We start from the raw sequence: 23,447 nt of genomic DNA on the forward strand, positions 1-23,447 counted from the left end.
ATAAAACAAGGTGAAAGCTGAAAGGTATGTAATGAAGCCTTTATTAGATTGAGTTTGTAAATCCCAGAAATGAGTGGAAAATGCAAAGCAAACCCAATTAAAACCAATAATTTGATATACATCATGATATTTTTCTAGGGGGGGGGAAAAAAATTTCTAGGGGGGGGTAAAAAAAATTTCGGCGCGCTTCGCGCGTTAAACTGAAATTTTTTACCCCCCCCTACAGAATCCTTATATCCGCCCCTGGATGAGACTTAAAAGATGACTGTGCCTAATTGATAAACTGTCTGTTTTCTTATTTTCGATTTGATAACCGATCAAAGACTATATTTATAAGGCTATGTCAATTCAACTTAAAGGTCATCAATCATCATATTGTTTCAGGCCGTCCATACATCTATAGGATCCTTAGTGGGGGGATCTGCAGTGTATTAAAACACATTTTTCAATGGCTAGAAATTGAGGAGCTCTGAACTCAAAATGAGGGGCCGGCGAATAGTAAGGAAAAACTGTTTGTACTAAATTCCTGCATTCGGAATACAATAAGAGGGGTTAAGGGTGTATCTGTTATCCTCTGTTTCCTCGGTTTAACTGCTTTGCTGTTTTTTCTTTAAAATTTTTCAAAATATGGATAGCAGACGGTATTTTAAGCGCAAATTTAACTTCCTAGTTCATTCATGAAAACAGGCCAGTTAGGTATATTCGGCGCCTCAGGAAATTTATAAACAACTTGCAATGCCGCTATTTAACGTCCACTGTTCCATCTAAAACGCACCTCAGTCGCGTATAGTCCAAGCTTGTAAGGAGACGTACACATATAGTGCGTGCCTTAAAAACAAGTTTGTTGAAGTATACATGAAGTAAATGGATATATTGTCAACTCATTGCGTGTGGAAATTGAAGCATCTATCTATATTATTAACTCATATATACAATTGAAAAAGAAGGCAATTAATAACTCACACTGCCTGCCTTCTCCTTGGGTTATCTTCATCATCCGAGGGTAGAAAATGGTTTATAAACATAATCAATCTATGGACTTCACAACCAGGTTCATTTACTATTCTTTAGGTTGTTATCGTTAGATATCAAATAAAGCGAATCTGAACAATTTTAAATGAACGCCTTTTTTATATATTTAATTGTAGTATTTTTATCAGTAGAACTCTGAGAACAAATAGAAAGCGAGAAGGATTTCAACTTTTGGGCCTAGGATCACTTATCATTATGGACCGTCTATCGGACACATCAGAAATCAGGTTAAAATAATTTTCATGGTTATCACCCTCATGGTTTTGAGTAATACATGACTGCAGACTGACTTATTATTTCATAAATCGAAGATTGTTTCGGGGCAAAGAAATCATTGTGCTGACAAAATATAAACATTTATATAGTTGGTGTATTTTTCAAAACGTAAAAAGTATATTTTTAGGAGAGATACAAAAGAGGTTGATAGCAAGCTTGGTGTGTTTTGCAAATTTAAATTATTTATCCACCAAAACTTGTAACTTGCTACATTTAACTCTTGTAATAAATGATCAATCGTCAGTTTATGTTTTTAATGTTTAATGTTTTTATTAATTAATTAGATCTAACATAATGTCCTTAGCATATACCGAAGAATCAAGGAAATGATGTGCTCGTATACAAATTTCAGGGGGGGATTCCAAAATGGGGTTATGAGTTATGACCTATTTCTAACACTAAGTGTTAGAAACGGACACAAATGAGCAGATTATAACCAATATTTTATGAAACCTTTTTTGACGAGGGCCAAGAGGCATACTGCCTGAATGCCTTATTTGACCTTTACCAGATTAAATCCAAATTTAGACCTACTTTCATTCATTGGATTTCAAAATGTTATAGCTCTATAGAACGCAGCTACAACATAAGGAAGCAGATTGCACTTTTTATGCAAAGAAATGTTGCATAAATTTTTGCACAGAAAATGCCTTAAAAGGGAATTTTCACAATTTAAGTTTTTCTTGAACACGCACTTAGGTTTTGAAAATTTTGCAAATATTTTTGCATATTTGAATTTGATGGGTAGAGGGCTTTTTAAAAATGTATAATTTATAATAGTTTGCGCACCTTTTGTTTTTGCACATTTTTTGCTAAAAAACTTGATTTTGCAATAAATATTTAAAATTTTGCTAATTTTTACTTCCGATCATTAAAGTGGAGCTTAAGGGCTTTTCAAACATGTATCACATGTAATAGATTTGTATCACAATAAGGAAATAGAGGTGGTCACCGTGACCCCCCCCCACACTACTTTTGAGAAGACAAGACAAATCTATGTATATTAAATTGCATCTAACGGTATTTAGAACAATTTAAATAAAATATGCTTTTCTCTTAAAATTCAAATCTCAACGATTTTGAGGTAAAAATCTAGAATTTATTTCACAGAAAAGCATCGGTTATCATTTCTTTTTTTAGAGCTCTTGGGTAAAATAGTAAAAAATTGGACATCTAAGAGACCCTTCACCCTTGTCAATACTTTGATCCAAAAATTGGCGCACAACCAAAATTAACAAAAACAAAAAATTATTTTTCAAGAAATTTTTTTACATACACACCTGAATATTTTGATCTTCCAGAATGCTTTTTATGTTTTTTTGGAACTTTGGTGTAAAATCTGCCACCAGGGTTTCTTGACTACTTACAATAGTAATCTTAGTTTCACTGTACTTCTCCCTTATCTCACCTAGGGTAAAGTAGTGTAGAGATAAAATGTTGTCTTTATTAGAGAAGAGCAATTGCGGGGATCGGAATATGCAAGGTTATAATGCAAGGAAAGTTAATTTCAGTTGCATATACTCTGCGCGTACATATGAAACCAGTTCTAACTGTGTGGAATTTGTAAACAAAAATAGATGCATGAGTGTTCGTTTAGTATCCGAGGAGGTTAAAAGCATTCAATATTGATAATTTTGATGATTCAATATAGTTTCCTATGAACAGAATATTTCATTGATTTTTTTTATGTGAAAGATGGATCCCATGTCAGGCTTCGACATACGTCTTGTGTTTACATTACCGCCAAGAGACAGTACACTGCAGTACAAAAGATGCGTACACCTCTAAAATAACTTTCTTTGCATTATAACCTTGAGAATATGTGTGAATCTGCAAGCTGAAAGTTGACATATCGTAACCATGCTGTATACATTATACATATTTTTTAAGTAGCGTTTGGAAATCTTGCAATTGGATCGGCTTAGAATTTAAGTAATTGTGAAAAATGTCATCCTTTTTTTTACCTTTGTCTACCTAGCAAGGAGTAGAACTTTCTTGTCACAAAATCAGATTTTATAATCTCTATATCTTTGAACCCGATTTCGAAGACTGTTGATATTTAAAACTATGAATTTGAACAGAGATCAAATAGTCTAATTTTGAAAAATGAAAGGTTTACTTCATCAGGTTGCAGTAGAGATTAGAAAAATGCAGTTGGTGGCAAGAACTCCATTTCTTCACTTTCTACGCAGAAATTACTCAAACAAAGTTGGATCCAGTTTTTCAGTTTTCACTGCATCGATATTGCATGATTTCCAAGCCCTGCATTAAAAATGATGCCAAGAAGGGCGAAGGGTTGAGGTTTAAATTTTGAATAGGGGCAAGATCTCCCTAATATATCTAATTTCGATTAAATTCTCACCCGCCATCTCTACTCCAACTGCTCCAGCTCCTACTATCATGATGCTTCGGGCCTAAACTCAAAACCTCATTAAAACCTGATTTTAAAAGGAACTAATTTTAAAATGAAGTTAAGCGAAATATTTTGTTCAGGCAACGAGAAATTAAACGAAAACGAAAATTTTTGTTAGAATTTTTTCGCGAAATTCGTTTGGAATAATTTTTTTAATTGAAGTCAAAGTTGACAAATAAATTTGCAAATTTTAACATTCCTTACACATAGCAGTCGTTGCAGAAATATTTGAATAAAATTTAACTCTTATAGATTATTTACCAAAGATTCACATCAAATATATGATACTCAGCCATTTTTAATCGTCGTGTTTAGTTGATAATTCGTCTGTATATTAAATTAACTTTTAAGTTTTAACAAGAATGACGAACCAGTCAGACTATATTACAGCATTACCCACAAAGGATCAGAAACAACAATCAGAATTTGTTACGTCTTCGTTGGTTCTAGAATGTTCCTGCATCTTTAAACTTATTTTTTTTTTCTTTGCAAAATCATTGGATACACCATTCACGAACTATTTTCAAAATAGAAAAGCCAACTTCAACCTTCAGATTTGCATAGTCAACCCTATCCTGGCTGGGCTATATTTGTCTAATATAGACTTTGATTTTGCCCTTACGAGTTAAGATAGGGGACTGTGTTACATGTCCTTAGTCTAACTTTTCGAGGCCTGCTGATTAAAAACAATACCTATAACTTTGATGGTTATGGGGTGCAAGGGAGGATTTTAAATAAGTTAAAAAAATATGTCTAAAATATGTTTAAAAATAATTATTTTTAATTTTTAAAATATCAACATATGACACATATTATTACAATTTTCAATGGCTTTTCAAATTTATAATTGTTTGCCCTGTAGGTTAATTAATAAAAAAGTTAATGAGAATTTCTGATTTTTTTGAAACATCGACTCCCCGTTTAATTGTCCTCCACCCTACTATAAAAAAATTTGCCAAAATTTTTTTTAACAACCATGATGTTGAAAAAGTGTAGAAGTTTCAGCGTTCTAATGCAAGACGTTTTAANCCCTAGACATTTATGATAGGGTTAAAGATTTTCAGGTTGTCATTGAAATTTCATCCTTTGTGCGTAACCTTATACATTCAGGATTCAACACTAAACACGGATAGATGTGAAAATAGAAATGAAGAAAATCACTGATAACAATTTATTTTATCAGTTTTCATACATAAGATTTTTAAAATAAAATATAAAGAAATTATAGTTTTCTGGGATTATTTGCTAGTTTACCTTATCTATTAAATAAAGTGAAAATGCAAAATCGATTTTTATCGAACGAAAATTGAACAAACATTTCGCAAAAATGGAGGAAATTTTCGCGAAAATGAGGTCGAAAATGTCATCGAAAGTAAATCGAAATTGGCAACAATTTTGAACAAAAATGAACAAATTTCGTTCATTCATTTTCGCGAATTTTGTTCAACAAAAATCTTGATGGAAACCCTAATTTTAAAATGAAGCTAAAAGTAAAAAAAATGTTCCTTTGATAATTATTTATAACCCAAAATCTTAATAAAATCATATTTTTAAAGAAACTTATTTTAGAATGAAACTAGAAATATTTTTAAGTATTTCAAACTCAAAACCTCACCAAATCTCATTAAAAAATTGTTTTTAAAACCTGAAGGAAAAAAAAGAAAAAAGAAATTTTTGTTGTATGTTAAACTCAAAACCTGACAAAAACTTATTTTTGAAGAGGCTTCTTTCAAAATGCAGTTTAAGTCTAAGTAATATATTTTTTTATTTAGTATTTTAATGGTTTCCTTGGAGATTTCTTCTGATATATTCTTATACTCTTCAGTTAAACCAGATATTGAAGTCTGAAATAATCATATTTTTTTGTTATTTATGTTTTTTTTATAAAGCCTTAAGTATCATCTAGAATTTTTCATTATGATTTTTATTTTATTAGCCCCCACCCTCCCCACGTTTTTTTATTTGCATTTTAATTATTACAAGCTGAGTGACCGACCTTGCTCGTTGACCGTTAGAATTTTTTAAAGCCTATTCCCACCCATGGGTTCCCTCAAAAAAATCTGCCAATTTAGTCTAGATGTTTGGCTAACATAATATAAATAAATGTATATGAGCGAAGAGCTTTATTATATTGATTACCTGTGTTGACCTGCAAGGTATAGGACCTAAGCTACCAACTGCAATGATACAATGAGTATACTTCAGCTCCTGACCATCTTCAAGCTTCAAACTTTTGCTAGAATATTGTAATATCATATTATTGTTTTTTTTAAAGATTAATGTTTTATTGTAATATTGTAGTACTAGGCTTGCCCCTTTATCTAGTAACAATTTTAGCCTTTTCATGTTGCTTTTCAATCCACCATTTATTCTTCGTTCTTCTTTACTAAACTAACATTTTGCGTATTTTCGATACCGTGCACTGGTGAAGTGATCAACGTATAATTTCCCCGAGAAGAATATACGAAAACATGACTTTTGAAACTTACTTTTCTGTATCCAAGCTTATAGCTTTGCCCTGAACGAAACTAGTTCCAAAAGCTTCCTTGAGTGGTATTGCCACCTTATTAGCATACTCTAAAAAAATATTTTTTATTTTTGTTTTACTTTATGATAAAAAAAATCTGGAAAAATAGGTTCGTGCACAAATTTTATTTACTAATATAATAATTTGTTTAAATTCTATTCAAACCTCTACCTGGAAATACAGATGCTCTAAGAGCTCCTACGCAATGATGAAAATACTCCTATAGCATGAAACATTTTAGAAATAAGGAAAATATTATACATTTTTATATGTATTATTGTAATTCAGAAATATATGAGTGAGCCCCAATGTAATCACAATTGTTTTTTTTTATATCCTTTTAAAGCCTTTTTAGTCCCGATTAGTGATGTTTATTTGAAAAATCCCCCCCCCCCAGCAGAAGATCTGGGATGAAAAATAAAAGTTTGACATCAAAATGCACACTTTTTTCTACTTTTCCTATTTTTTACCAAAAACTTACTCATTTTACCCTTAAAATCTTATTGTTGCTTTTAAAAAAAATATATCAAAAGTAAACGGGTCTTAAGCAATTAAGCATGCTGTTTACTGTTTATGGCTAATGCATTTTCAAAAAAGTCTAACTTAATTTGAAATAAATTCTTGATATCTGTTATAAACGTTTAATTCCTTAGGATCGATGATCTTGAACGGTATTCCAGCCTTCTTCAAAGACAGCGCCGCCTTAAAAAAATGTTTTATCTGAGGTCAAATTTGTTGTATATTTAATCCCATGGATCAAGCTATAATCCGCATCTGAATTCAGAGGTCAATTACTCATTCCTCAAATTGAAGAGTTGCCACAGGAGAAATTAAAAGCAAACGTTGGAGATACAAAATTTTTCAAAAGTCTGAAGGTCCTCAATTGTTTCTTTGGCCAAAATCAACAAGTCACTTTAATGGAGTAACCACATTGAAAATTATCAATTTTTAAAATTAAAAACATAAACTTCTCATTAAATCTTGATCAAATACAAAGTTTTACTAAAATAACTTACATTAAAATATAAGGTCATTAAAAATGCCTTTATTGTAATAATATAATGGCATGTCTAATTCACAACGGTACCCTTTGCCTGATCAAGAATGAATGAGATATCCATAATTTCACTTAAAAAATTGTTTATTTTCAATTGTTGTTACTTTTAATAATAACTTGCGGATATCTTCCTCCAGAAGCACCGAACGAAAATGTGAGAATTTAACACTTTTCAAGCTATGAAAAAACGAAATCTTCACAAGTTTGTGAGCAGATAAAGGTGTTTTTAAAGGGTATTATTGTGTATAGGGCATGTCATGTCAGTTTAAAAATTGAAGGTCACTTTAATTCACGCCTACAGTCTCTTTAAAAGTCCATGAATGTTGTATATAGACGAAGCTTAAATTTACGCCTACAGTCTCTTTAAAAGTCCATGAATGTTGTATATAGACGAAACTTTAATTTACGCCTACAGTCTCTTTAAAAGTCCATGAATGTTGTAGACGAAACTTAAATTCACGCCTACAGTCTCTTTAAAAGTCCATGAATGTAGTAGACGTAACTTAAAGTCACGCCTACAGTCTCTTTAAAAGTCCATGAATGTTGTAGACGAAACTTAAAGAGACACAATTAAAATTAAAGGGACACAATTAAAATTAAAGGGACACACTTAAAATTAAAGGGACACAATTATAATTAAAAGGACACGATTAAAATTAAAAGGACACAATTAAAATTAAAAGGACACAATTAAAATTAAAGGGGCACAATAAAAATTAAAGGGACACAATTAAAATTAAAGGGGCACAATAAAAATTAAAGGGACACAATTAAAATTAAAGGGACACACTTAAAATTAAAGGGACACAATTAAAATTAAAAGGACACGATTTAAATTAAAGGGACACAATTAAAATTAAAAGGACACAATTAAAATTAAAGGGGCACAATAAAAATTAATGGGACACAATTAAAATTAAAGGGGCACAATTAAAATTAAAGGGACACAATTAAAATTAAAGGGGCACAATTAAAATTCAAGGGACACAATTGAAATTAAAGGGGCACAATTAAAATTAAAGGGACACAATTAAAATTAAAGGGGCACAATTAAAATTAAAGGGGCACAGTTAAAATTAAAGGGACACAATTAATATTAAAGGGGCACAATTAAAATTAAAGGGACACAATTAAAATTAAAGGGGCACAATTAAAATTAAAGGGACACAATTAAAATTAAAGGGACACAATTAAAATTAAAGGGACACGATTAAAATTAAAGGGACACAATTAAAAGCTTTGTCTTATTATCTATCTATCGATGATGTCTCTTGACAATTTTTTTTTTTCTTAAATAGACAAAACAACAAAGGAATAAATTTTTTAAGGTTTTTAAGACAGAAAAAGCCAATATCTGCACAAAATTTAAAATCAGTTCAGGGTTTTTTCTACAGTCCCTTTAATAACCCTTGATTTAACCTGTATGCCTCCATATCCTGCTCCAATAACGACGACATCTCTAGTCCTCAACTCTTCCTTTGATGCTCCGCTACCCATTTTCTATCTGAAATTAAGTAAAACTTTAGATTATAAAAATTGTCTCATTGCGTAAAAAAGAACAATTAAGATTTCGGTAGTTTTTTATAGATTCAAAAAGACCAAATCAGAACTATCTCAATCATAAAAATAATTTGATATCATGGAATTAGAATAAAAAATGCTTGATTTTATGGTTTTGTTCTTGTAATATCTCGATGGGGTTACCTACAAGTAGTGCTTAGGATCCGGATCCGTTGGATATGCAAGATTTGGCTTCCTGGATCCGGCTCCAGATCCGCAAAAATATACGGATCCAAGGAACCGGATCCAAGGGGTAAAATATCAACCAAAAATTGATAATAAAAATTTCCTTAATTCTGAATGGTTCATCAAGTTTTAGGACAAAATAAGCGAAAAAAATATAAACATTTGTAAATTACTTGTTGTTAAAAAAATTCAGTAAATCTTAAAGAAATGACCTGGATCCGGATCCTTTTTTTCCAGTGTGGATCCAGGATCCGGATCCGGATTCGCATAAAAATTAAATGGATCATAAGCTCTGCCTACAAGAATGCGACTTCAAAGACGACTGTACGGAATGTGTGCAGACTTCTGTCTTAATAGCTAAATTATGTAAATTTGAACTTTTATGTAATTTGAAGCATATCTGAAAAAAAAACTATATTAAGACCAAATTTATCCATTAGATTTTCAGAATAACAGTTTATGGTCGTTAATAAAGTCCCATCCTTTGTGGGTAACCCTGTATGAAGTTTATTGTACTAAAGCATGACCACTGCAAGGAGGATACTTACTCGCCATTTATAATTATCAAGTTTCTTTTATTTGTCTTTATTTATCTTTAGTTCGTGCGTCCGATCATAATTCTAATTTGAGTCATGAACCCCTTGACAGATTTGGCTTAAGTTTTGATCGTTGAACTCGGTAGAACCAAGGGAATGTGTTTAACATGGTTAAAAAGTTCTTGGTTGCAAGTTGGTTGACTTTTATAGGGAAAACTACAGCCCCTCCTCTCCAAACATTTCCCCAGTATAAAAAGGAAGTTTGAGATAAGGGCAATACATTATTTTATTCTCTTAACTTTTTTTTCAAAGATAACTTGAGTTCTTTGGAGCAAAGGAAAATGATGAAAGGTGTGATTTCAAGGTTCAAGCTTAAATATATGCAAGTTATGTGTCCCGTACCGACTGAGGGTCAATGGCTGAGCCCCCACTCTGGAGATTAAAAAAGGTTGAGCCCCCCNAAAGATATCAGGAGATACCTGGGTATTAGGTACGGCCTAGGCTAGTTTTTGGCTTGTTTTGAAAAAAGCCTTCGGCAATGAATAATCCAGTTGTAAAGATCAGGGGCGTATTCAGGAATTTGTCCAGGGGGGGCTTAAATTTTTTTCTCTTTCTCAATTTATATATCTATCTATATATATATCTATCTATGATAACATAAACAAAGCAACAAAAAGTCCTTGATATTGACTTTTCAAAGCTGTGAGGCACTTAGGTCCAGCTTTATTTAAGAGCATTTGGCAATATCTTGAGAGATATGTCTATAAGAAAAGGGCTTTTTTTGTTCATTAAATGTTTAAGCGCTAAAACTGAACTGATCGGGCCCAAATTTGCTGTGGTTAATATATCATATATTTCCAGGAAAAGTTTATACAATTTTAACTTACATGGAAAACAAAAAAGTCCTGAAAGTTTAATATCATTTTATTTTCCAGTTTGGACATTTGAGGTTAACATAGCCTGTAATCTTTCTATCAATCTGTTTATCGAAACATATTGTTAGATTTTTTCTATATTTATCCATTTAATCTACTTTCTAATGGATATTATCACTTTATATCCCAAAATTAAGGGACTGTAAGCCTAACTTCAATTAACCCTTCTTGCAAAGATGCACATGCCCGATTTACAACGGCACCCTTGAAAGCTTATTATGTTTATTTTTTTCTTTAAACTGTTCTTTTATTTGAAGTTTCTCTGCGAAAGTGATTGCGCATTCTTTGTTTTTAAGACGCAACGGAGAAACCACCAGAAAGAAACACTTTTTGAGTCAGAAAAAAAGAATGTTTCTTCCATATTTTTGATCAGATTTTGTTTGTAAATCAGGCATTGCGCTATCTTTGCATGGACGGTCACTTGAAATTACGCTTACAGTCCCATTAAGCAACTGTTTTTATAGAGGATTTAACAATGACATCAAACATTATTTATTAAATTGTTATGTTTTTGAGACTCTTTGAAACCTGATGGGTAATTTCCTAGAGAAAACCCACCTGATGTCGTAGACTTAGACATTTCGAACTTTATGTTCTGAAACAAAATTTGACATTACACAATGCATCATATTAAATCATGTAAACATTTATCAAATTTATCTGATTATTAAACATTTGTACAGCGTTCTCTAGGAAAGACCCATGTAATTTTGACCACGAAAAAAAATATGGTTCATTTTACCTTTAAAGACCTCTTATTATGTATTGTTTCCATCTTATTGAGGGAGGCAGTAAGGGTGCGGGGGGGGGGGGTTCCGCTTGCAATAGCTAAGACATGTTTCACTTGACAGGGTGGGGTCCTTTTGACGCATCTTAAAGCTCTATGTAGCTTTAAATCTTAGTAAGACATCGTTGATACAATATAGAACTAATTTGCATATTTACAACAATTATAACCAGTGCAGTTAACCTTTTAATGTTAAAAATGTCCTTTTATTAATGATCTTGCATTAAGTACTTATATAAGTTTACAAAAGTATAACCAGAATTAACGATTTATATTTTCTTTAGTTTACATAACAAAACGATAGAAGCCTAAGGAGTGAACATTGTAACTGAACAGTGAACACAAGATAACATTAACAACTACGCGGACTCGACTGACGACTACCTAACTTTACAGTTTACCTTACTTGTGTTTAGCATGCGCAGAAAGCGTAAAGTCCGGACCGGTCTGTCCAATGAGGGGAGGAAGGCCAGCCGCAACAATTTCTCGTCAGAGCCACATTCTCCTCATTTTCACGTCCGAGCCACCTCGGAATCCTAAAAAGTTTCCAATTCTTGACGATAAAACTATTTTTTTTTTTATCTGGCCACGTAAGGGCATAAAATATGGATGGACTAAGGTTTGAAATGATTACATCATGTTGAAATCTTCAAACCCATGAGAATGATGTCAAACTTTATTTAGGTAAAACTTAAATCTCTTCTGCCTCCATAATAGCTAACCTTCGTGATATAAAATAAATAGCAAAATATTCAGCATACCTCCGACTATCATTTTCCCCATGGAACCACCCAGAAATATTCTATGGTTTTCACCAGTGTTTCGGATCCGGATCCGGTCGGATCCGTATCATTTGGTCGGATCTGGATCCGGATCCGTATCAGGAAACGNCTAAATAAGTAAATGTAGTAAAACTGAAAATTTTTCAAAATTATCTTTAATAATTTAATGTTTACATTTATATAATAGTAATGACGACATTTTTAACTTTAGGATTACTCAGCGGCAAATGCTCACATGGCGCAAATTTCAAATATATAAAGTATTCATTTTTAAAAGATGAACGTGATCGGAACAAGCTAGGGCTGAATTAGACTATATTAATTATTAATATATCGATATAAATATATCTTACCTCGTATCCGGATCCGGATCCGTATCAGAGTCAGGATCCGGATCCGCATCAAAATGATATGGATCCGAAACACTGGTTTTCACTATAGTTAACAAAAAATAATGAAGTTCTATATACTTGGAATTATTTGCAGCATTCTACAGCAGGAATATCTGAACATTTTTAAAGATTTTAACTAGAAATCTTCAATTAAAATTTTTTTTTTCGCTTTACAAAAAGTTGATATTTCATTTATGCCCTTACGATGGCTTGATTATTAAAAGATAGTTTTATCTGGAAGGATTAGGCACGAGGATTTCAAGGTGGCTCAGACGAGAAAATGGAGAAAATGTGGCTTGGACGAGAAATTCTTGTGGTTGACCTTCCTCCCCTTGTCCAATTAGGGAGGGGGGGCCATGCGGCCATGAACCCTGCAATATCCTGTTCGAACCCAGGTAGTTAGCAGAACCCTGTTCAAACCCCTCGAAACCCTCTTTCAACCCCTCAGAATCCTGTTTGAATCCCACCAAAGACTGTTCTTGTTTAAACTTTTTTTAAAAATTGCATAGATCTAATAAACACTAAATAAAATTTAAAAAATCTCGACGTCTGGGAGCAGAAGAGATATTTAATAATCATTGGAATTTATTAGAATGCATCTAGAGATTGTCAATTTCGAGAATTTTGTCTTGGCACTGGAGGTATACAAATTAGCAAGGAATAAACGGCTCCCCCCCCCCCCTTGTATGAGTATAATAATGAGTATCATGGAAAGTATATTGAGTATAGGTGCATTACGATGCTGGTTAGACTATATTGCCTTTCAATTATCCGTCTATCTATTATCTGACTACCTATCTATCCATCAATATAAATCTATCTATCTTTTCGGCTATCTTTCTATCTGTCTATATTGAATAATGAGTAATGTCTGTTTGTATAACTGTGCGCAAAGAGTTTGTGCAGTTATACTAGTTATACAGAAAGACAGAGGAAGGCCTGGTATGGTTTCTTCATTCACTACCTGGCGTAATACACATTAAGTTTAATCAAACATTTATTAAAAATAATTTGTAAAGCATGAAGTTTATACATAAAGCACAGAGTTACAAATAAAAAAAAATCTGAAAATAATGATTTAATATAAAGTTTAAATTAAGGGGGGGGGGCGGGTTACAAATAAAAAAAATCTCAATTTAATCAACAAAATTAATGATTTCATATAAAAGTCTAATTAATAGGGGTCAAAGCAATTTTAGAAAAACATTAATATCAAAATTATATACTTCATACACTTTTTGATGAATCTGAATCAGTTTTTTTGATAAATAATAAGTTGCAATTTTTATTTATATGGAAGATATTAATTATTATCTCTTTATCACCGCTGTCAGCTCATTTAAAGTAATTATTAAATCTAGCAAGACAAAATTTTACACTGAAAACGAGTTTTAAAGTATTGATTTTTATCATAAAGCTAAAAGAATTTTGTTACCTATTCCTGCACGTTTTTAAAGTCAATTATCATTAAAAGATTATTTTTTGTACAGTCTTTGGAGGGGTTCGAACTGAGTTCTGAGGGGTTGGAACAGGGTTTTGAGGGGTTCGAACAGGGTTCTGCTAACTACCTGGGTTCGAACAGGATATTGCGGGGCTCGAGGCCGCATGGCCCCCCCTTCCTCGTCCAATAGCTGATGTTCAGACGGTGTCGTATCAGGCGGACCGGCTTTACCGTGCCCAGAGCTGAAAACTTTAGAATGAAATATCCAGATATCCGATCGGTTAACTTCTCTGGAGTTTAAATTCATGTGGAGAACAAGCATTACTTAAACTGGATATTAAGAAAAAGAGTGGTTTAAGCCTTAATCCTGATATCCACCATTCTAAAGTTTTCAGCTCTGGTCTCTTTTAAATTCTTCGTTTAGTATACGTACTCTGTAACTTTCCCAGTTCTTCCAGTTTATAAATCTGTACACTCTCAACCCTGAAAAGATAAGAGAGGGGGGGTGACGCACAATGGTAACAAAGGGCGTTGGCGTACGAGGGGGGCGGCCCCCCCAGCCTCACCCCCCTTCGCGTGCCTCCCTGAGGGGGGCACCCACTTTTGCCCTTAACTAAAAAAGTTTCATTAAAAAAGCTTTCATCAATACTGCCTTCAGTGTAATTATATCTTTGAATGATATCATTATATTTATATGTTTTACAAATGTATCGTTTCAATGAAAATTAGCTATTTTTTAAGAAACGTTTCCATCTCTATTTTTACAAGGTCGTATACAGGGGGAAAGGGGAAGCGCCTTAACTTAAAGAACTTAAAGCTTTCACAAGGACATACTAGGGGGGGCGAGCCCCCGCCCCCCCCCTATAAAGCATGCCCCCTCTGAGGGGGGAATCATGGGGAGGGATTATTTTACTAAAACAATTCCTCATGCAATCTACATTCTACATTCACCCAAACTAAAAAGAAAATAATTAAAATATATTCTGATTCAAAACAATACCCTTCAAAGCTGTGTCTGATCAAGTATTGCATTAAAATCTATGTTTCCCATTTTGAAAACTGAATATTTTTTTTGGGATTCCTTACAAAAGATATCAGGAGGATTACCAGTATCATATCAAGGGGATTATCAGTAAAATATCAAGGGGATTATAAGTATAATATTAAGGGGATTACCAGTATTATATCATGAGGATTGCCAGTATAATGTCAAAAGGATTACCAGTATAATATCAAGGGATTACCAGTATAATATCAAGGGGATTATCAGTATAATATTAAGAGGATTACCAGTATAATATCAAGGGATTGCCAGTATAATATCATGGGGATTACCAGTATAATATTAAGAGGATTACCAGTATAATATCAAGGGGTTACCAGTATAATATCAAATGAATTATAAGTATAATATCAAGGGGATTACCAGTCTAATATCAAGAGGATTAACAGTATAATATTAAGAGGATTACAAGTATAATATCAAGGGATTACCAGTATAATATCAAGGGAATTACCAGTATAATATCAAGAGAATTACCATTATAATATTAAATGGATTATAAGTATAATATCAGTGTTGTCAAAGATTATTGAAAAGATTGTCTTTAAACGCCTTTACAGTTTCTTAGCAAATAATAAACTCTTATACAGAATGCAGTTTGGATTTCAACCCGGTAAATCTACATTTCAACCAATTCTAAATATTGTTAATTATAATTCAGCTGCTCTCAATGAAAATAAAATTGAAGTTGCAACATTTCTCGATTTTAGGAAAGCCTTTGATTTTGTTAACCATGATATTCTTTTACTTAAACTTAATAAAATAGGCGTAAAAAATGTCAATCTTAAATGGTTTAAAAGTTATTTGAGTAATCGTAAGCAATTCGTCATGGTGAACAATGTTCTTTCCGATCTTATAACTGAGTTCAATGTATCCGTCCCACAAGGTTCGATTCTAGGTCCTCTCCTTTTTCTCATTTATATTAATGATATGTACAAATCCAACTTGTTATCTAATTTCCATTTTACCAACAACTAGGATTAGCTAAAGGTTCAAATATTGTTAAGGTAGGAAATTTTGTTAACACTGAACTTCAAAAACTAGGTATGTGGTTAAGAGCCAACAAGATTTGTGTCAATACTTCTAAAACTAAAGTCATGGTTTTTCATCCAAAGCAAACCTCCATTCCTGATTTTCAATTTCATTTTAATAATAATGACATCAACACAAGTCCTGATTTAACCAGAATTTTTCCTATTGAACGTATTTCAAAGATGTCCAAAGTACCAGCTTTTAAAATGCTCGGCATTTATTTTGATGAGAATCTAAGTTTTGATTATCACATCAAACAAACTCGTAACAAGGTTTCTAAATCTATTTTTTACTTAAATAGAGCAAAGAATATTCTTACTGATAAATTGCCTTAAAGTCATTATACTTCGCGCTCATCCATCCTCATATTCTGTATTGCCTGCCTATTTATAGCTGCTCTAGTAAATCAAACATTAACTCACTATACTTGCTTCAGAAAAAATGCATACGCATAATTTCTAAAGCCTCATATATAGGGTTTCCACGAAATGGCTAAATCTTTTGCGCAAAATTTGCGCTATTTTCGCGCAAAATTTTTTTTTGCGAACTTTTGCGCTATTTTTGCGCATGAAACGAAATGAGTTTTGCGCGGTTTTGCGCTATTTTTTTTACGCAATTTGCGCAAAACCGGAAATATTTTTTGCGAAAGTTGCGCATGAAACGAAATTTTAGTTTTGGGCAATTTTTTTTGCGCAATTTGCGCAAAACCACAAGTTTTACGCAAAATGTAACTTTTTAGGCAAATTGTCAAAAATTGATATTCTAAGCTTAGAATTAAACAACTGAAGATGTATTCCATACATAAAAGAATATTAACATATGAGTATGATAACGATTATACTACACTCAATTGTTTACTTCCAGTTACAAAAAGTTTAAATTTGAGAGTGTGAAACTTGGCAATATTTTAATCCTATTAAATAATTTCAAGTGACCCTTAAAAGCTTTGCCTAATCAAGTATGAATCATATTATTAAATTTTTTAAATCAAATTTCTGAAATCTTTTTAATCTCATATAAAATAATGCAAGAAAGTAACCAATGCCTGAAGAATCCACTTTTAGGAAATATGCTTGTCCAACATTAAAATTGTCGAGACTTTTACTGGACAATCTGTTTCGGATTTTGGTACAAAACCTTCCAGCACTGGAAGAATTGAATTCTAAGAAACACACACCGTCACCAACCGTTTGATTTTTGCGGAATTGCGCAAAACTTGATTTTCGCAAAAACGGTAAAGGGCAATTTTGCGCGAAATGACTTTTGCGAATGATTGCGCAAATTGTTGTTTTTTTTCGCGCAAAACTGATGCGCAAAGAAAGAAAAATTTTGCGATTCGTTCCGCAAAAATTGCGCAACAGTTTTGCGAATGGAAACCCTACTCATATAATTCCCACTCTCAACCTTTATTTTCCTCATTAGATATTCTGCCTCTTCCTGACCTAATAATTCAACAGCAATTATTAATTATGCATTCTATAGATAAGACATATTCTACTGTTAACTACGATGGTGTTTTTATAAAAAATTCAGCCTTAAAGGAACACCCTTATCCTCTAAGAAATGCTGATGATTTTTTTCTACCAAGGGTCCGAAATGATTTTTTTAAAAAGTTTCCTTTTTTCAGCTTTCCTTTGTTATGGAATGATTTTGATCCTAATATTAAACAAATTGAGAACAAGTTTGGGTTTAAATTAAGTGTTAAAAAAATCTTGCTTGATAAATATTCAGACTTTAGATGTGATAAACTTTATTGTTTCAGTTGCTCAAATATTTAATTAATTCTCAATTATAGCTTTGTTTCTCTCTTGACCAGCCTGTGGATCTTTTCAGCCAGGAATCATATCTTTTATTTCAAATGCTAATTTTTAGCCACCAGACTTCTTAAAGGAACCCTCACCTTTCTCTGCCAGGAACTCCAACCTTTCTAAATCTATTTTTTGTGAAACTTTTCAAGTTAAATTTTTTGATTAAAGACTGATAGTACGGGAGACCGACTAAAAACAGTTTCGGCTAGTTCCGTCTCCCTGCCATAAACTGTAATTTCTACTAATGTTAATTATAAATATCCATTTTTACATGTATAGTTTGTGGCTAAATATATAATTTGATTTGATTTGATTTGATTTGATTAAAGGGATTACCAGTATAAAATTCAGGGAATTACAAGTGTGACATTTAGGGGATTACCAGTATAATGTCAAGGGGTTTTACCAGTATTATATCAAGGGTATTATCAGTATATTATCAAGGAGATTACCAGTTTAATATTAAGGGGATTACCAGTAAAATATTAAGGGGATTACCAGTAAAATATTAAGGGGATTACCAGTATATTATCAAATAAATTATAAGTATAATATCAAGGGGATAAAACCAGTATAACGTTATAATGTCATGGAAATTACCAGTATAATATAAATAGGATTACCAGTGTTATGTCAAATGGATTATCAGTATAATATCTAGGGGATTACCAGTATTATATCAAGGGGATTACCATTATAATATTAAGGGGATTACCAGTATAATTTATAGGGGATTACCAGTATAATATCAAGCGGATTACAAGTATAATATTAAGGGGACTGCCAGTATAATATTAAGGGGATTACCAGTATAATATCAAATGAATTACCAGTATAATAACTAAGGGATTACCGGTATAATATTAAGAGGATTAACAGTATAATATTAAGAGGATTACCAATGTAATATCAAATGGATTTTCAGTATAATATCAAGGGGATTACCAGTATAATGTCAAGGGGATTACCAGTATAATATTAAGGGGATTACCAGTATAATATCAAATGGATTTTCAGATTAATATCAAAGGGATTACCAGTATAATTTCAAGGGGATTGCCAGTATAATATCAAGAGGATTACCAGTATAATGTCACGAGGATTACCAGTATAATATCAAGAGGATTATCAGTATAATATCAAGGGGATTACCAGTATAATATCAAGAGGATTTCCAGTTTAATATTAAGGGGATTACCAGTATAATATCAAGGTGATTACCAGTATAATGTCAAGAGGATTACCAGTGTAATATTAAGGGGATTACCAGTATAATATCAAGGGGATTATCAGTACAATATCAAGAGAATTACCAGTATAATATCAAGAGGTTTACCAGTGTAATATGAAAAAGATTACCAGTATAATATTAAAGGAATTACCAGTATAATATTAAGGATATTACCATCATAAAAATATCAATACCGGGCGCGCTACCGTGTATCTATAAAATAGCTGAAATTAAAAATGTATAAAAATGGGCAAAGTTGTTTCGAAATTGAAGGTTTATTTCCTTTTAACTTAAAGAAATCCAAAAGCACACAAGGAGTTAAACAAAAACTGAAAGATTTGTCTTTTTGTTTTTTGGAATTTAGTTTTAATTTTGTTTATAAATTATTCCCTTCAAAAAACTGAAATGATATTTGGTTTTGATACCTTGTATTCATTATTTTTTATACCTAAAGCCTACATAATTGTTTGGTTTGTATATTACAGTATATTTTGGGTCCATTTGCGAGAAAATTGGAACTTAATACTTCACAATTTTATCAAGGAAGTTAAAACAATACAGATCTGTAGAGATTCTGCAGGAAATTCTCTTAAATACCGTAATATATATTTTTCTTCATTCATTCGTGCAAGAAAAAATTAAACACCACACCTTTTGAGACTTTCAGCATAACTTTAAGATACCTCAAAAGATGGCAATTCACTTCTGTACCCTTAAAAGGTTTGTCTGATCAAGACCTTTTACACCTATAAAACGACAATATCTTCTATAATAAAGGTTTTAATCTAGCATATTTGCATGAGGGTCACTTGAAATTATGCTTACACTCCCTTTAAAGAAAAAAACAAAACAAAAAAAACATTATTTTATTAGATTTTTAAATCGACTGTAGCCATGAGATATTGGCGATATCACCAAAAATATGACTTACATGATTTATAATTTTGAGCCTGAGTCTGACAGCATAATTAGACCTAATTAGAAGTCATTAGTTGGAATAAACTAATTAGACAATCATCATGAAATAGCAGTTAATTGCCTGGAGTGGTGTTGATGTGAAGGCTAAGGGAATTATTATTAATTACATGAATAAGATTAACTTATTGTAAGTAATGCTAATTGGTTTTTATGTTTTCTGTTAAATACCTTAGCAGTTAGGGATAGGGATCATCTGAAGTCTGTTTAAACATTCCAAGATTTGGGCTTTTAAGAGGTTCTAAAGTTGAATCTTAAACGTATATGCTGTTTCGAAATTGCTTCTATGCATAATATATAAAGTATTAATCTATGATAGTGTGTCCTATCATACCTCAGGAAACCCTCAACCAATAACAGAAATTTTCTTTGCTAGGTTTAACATTTCTAACATTTCTAACATTTCTTGGTTTATATGGTTGATATGGTTGATATGGTTGATATGGTTGATATGGTTGAAATGGTTGATATGGTTGATATGGTTGATATGGTTGATATTGTTGATATGGTTGATATGGTTGATATGGTTGATATGGTTGATATGGTTGATATGGTTGATATGGTTGATATGGTAGATATGGTTGATATGGTTGATATGGTTGATATGGTTGATATGGTTGATATGGGTGATATGGTTGATATGATTGACTTTTTAAATAAAAACTTTGTATCAAGGCAAATCTGGGTTTCAACGCTAGTGCTTAGTGAAACATCTCTTCCCAAAGATATTTACCAAAACAATTTATCAAAATGTGATTATTCTTTGATCAGTCAAAAAAATGCATAATCTAACAATTAATCCATGATAAATAACTCTCACATTGTGGGGAACCACTTTGAAAGTAAAAAAACCCTAAACGTTTAAAAATTGGCCTGAAACAATGATCATCCTATTTACATTTTCTTGTTGAAAAATTGTCATACTACTAAACCATAACAGAAACTAAATTGGATTAATGATAATATCACAGTGGGGCTTAAGGAAATCTAGACTTTTTGTTCCAAAGAATCAGTTTTGTCAATTCCCACTATGTTAACCGGCTCAGATTTACCGTAATGTACAGTACATCTTAGTTGAGCACACTTGTGCACCAAACTTAAGACAGGGTATCGTTTTGAAAACCAGTTTTAAAACCCAGATTTCAAAAATGGGGTTAGCAGTTAGAAAAATAATGTGCTTTTTTGTTTTTTCTTTAAAGAAAGTGTAAGCATAATTTCAAGTGACCCTTTATGCAAAGATGCTAGATTAAAACCTTTATTATAGAAGATATTGTCGTTTTTATAAGTGTAAAAGGTCTTGATCAGACAAAAATTTCAAGTGCACCGTTGTGAATTGCCATCTTTTGAGGTATCTTAAAATTATGCTGAAAGTCTCTATAGGTGTGGTGAAACTTTTCAAGATTAATCTATTTTTCTTGCAAGAATGAATTTTTTAGAAAAAATATATATTACGGTATTTAATAATACCTTAGAATCTCTACAGATCTATTTATTTTAATTTTCTTAATAAAATTGTAAAGTATTTAATTCCAATTTTCTAGCTCAATGGACCCAATATATACTGCAATATACAAGCCAACTCAATTATGTAGGCTTTAGATACAGGGTGTTCCAAAAAACATGGGAATTCAGTGACGAATTCGATATCGTCTTTGTTATGAATTAGCATTGTGATAACTAATTTCAAAAGCCATAATATTATTTTGTCTGCCAGAGTTTATTTTTTGAAAATGGTAAAAGACTGTAAAGATGTGGTTATAATGTCTCCGCAAGATGAACAGTGAAGACGGACAAGTTTACTCTGTTTTTATACTGCAACTTGTTTTTTTACTAAATATACCCTTTTGCAGTATAAACATAAACAAACAAATGTGAACATAGCAGACGAAGCTCTTACAGATAACGGCTATCTCAGTAGGTATCACTATACTAAATCAAAGAATTATTTAAAAAGACGATATAGAATTCGTCACTGAATTCCCATGTTTATTGGGACACCCTGTATAATAAATAATGAATACAAGATATCAGAACCAAATATCATTTCAGTTTTTTTGAAGGGAATAATTTATAAACAAAATTAAAACTAAATTCCGAAAAATAAAAAGACAAATCTTTCGGTTTTTGTTTAACTCCTTGTGTGCTTTTGGATTTCTTTGAGTTACCCCTTGATATCATACTGGTAATCCTCTTGATATTATACTGGTAATCCCCTTGATATTATACTGATAATTCCCTTGATATTATTCTGGTAATCCCCTTGATATTATACTGGTAATCCCCTTGAAATTATACTGATAATCCCCTTAATATTATACTGATAATTCCCTAGATATTATACTTGTAATCTCCTTCATATTATACTGGCAATCCCCTTAATAGTATACTGGTATTCCCCTTGACATTATACTGGTAATCCCCTTAATATTATACTGATAATCCCCTTGAAATTATACTACTAATCCCCTTTATATTAAAATTATAATCCTCTTGATATTAAACTGGTTATAACCTTGAAATTATACTGGTAATCCCCTTAATATTATACTGGTAATCCCCTTGACATTATACTGGTAATCCCCTTGATATTATACAGATAATTCCCTTGATATTATACTGGTAATAACCTTAACATTATACTGGTAATCCCCTTAATATTATACTGCTAATTCCCTTGACATTATACTGGTAATCCCCTTGATATTATACTGATAATCCCCTCAATATTAACTGACAATCCCCTTGATATTATACTACTAATCCCCTTGATAATCCTCTTAATATTATACTGATAATCCCCTTGACATTATACTGGTAATCCCCATGATATTACACTGGTAATCCCCTTGATATAACACTGGTAATAACCTGACCATTATACTAATCCCCTTAATATTATACTGGTAACCCCCTTGACATTATACTGGTAATCCCCTTGATATTACACTGGTACTCCCCTTGATATTACACTGGCAATAAATAATCTTTATATTATACTGGTAATTCCCATGATATTACACTGGTAACCCCCTTGATATTACACTGTTAATCCCCTTAACATTATACTGATAATCCTCTTGATATTACACTGGTAATCCCCTTGATATTACACTGGTAATAACCTTTATATTATACTGGTAATTCCCATGATATTACACTGGTAAGCCCCTTGATATTACACTGGTAATAACCTTGATATTACACTGTTAATCCCCTTAACATTATACTGATAATCCCCTTGATATTATGGTAGTAATCTTTTTGATATTAGACTGGTAATCCCCTTGATATTATAATGGTAATACCCATAATATTATACTGGTAATCCCCTTGATATTATACTGGTAATATACTTTATATTATGCTAGTAATAACCTTGATATTATACTGGTAATCCTCTTGATATTATACTGG

At 31.9% G+C, this 23,447-nt stretch overlaps 1 protein-coding gene and 1 long non-coding RNA gene across 2 annotated transcripts; one reads left to right on the forward strand and one right to left on the reverse strand.

Annotated features, from left to right (window-relative positions):
* Positions 1 to 761: 761 nt before the first annotated feature.
* LOC111705583 (uncharacterized) lies at positions 762 to 1,554 on the forward strand. Its single transcript, XR_002766048.1, has 3 exons — positions 762 to 1,051; positions 1,161 to 1,259; positions 1,436 to 1,554. It is a non-coding gene; the product is annotated as an uncharacterized LOC111705583 (long non-coding RNA).
* A 1,001-nt stretch (positions 1,555 to 2,555) lies between these two features.
* Positions 2,556 to 8,829, reverse strand: LOC111705579 (apoptosis-inducing factor 2). Its single transcript, XM_023478170.1, has 8 exons — positions 8,725 to 8,829; positions 6,897 to 6,950; positions 6,420 to 6,468; positions 6,211 to 6,298; positions 5,861 to 5,957; positions 5,509 to 5,565; positions 3,671 to 3,722; positions 2,556 to 2,716 (listed from the first exon to the last, which is right to left on the reverse strand). Exons 1-8 carry the CDS (start codon positions 8,800 to 8,802, stop codon positions 2,577 to 2,579), a joined length of 615 nt encoding a protein of 204 aa, XP_023333938.1. The 5' UTR covers positions 8,803 to 8,829; the 3' UTR covers positions 2,556 to 2,576.
* Between the last annotated feature and the right edge of the window lie 14,618 nt (positions 8,830 to 23,447).

Source organism: Eurytemora carolleeae, unplaced genomic scaffold (genome assembly GCF_000591075.1).
Source record: "Eurytemora carolleeae unplaced genomic scaffold, Eaff_2.0 scaffold654, whole genome shotgun sequence".
NCBI classification, from domain to species: domain Eukaryota; kingdom Metazoa; phylum Arthropoda; class Copepoda; order Calanoida; family Temoridae; genus Eurytemora; species Eurytemora carolleeae.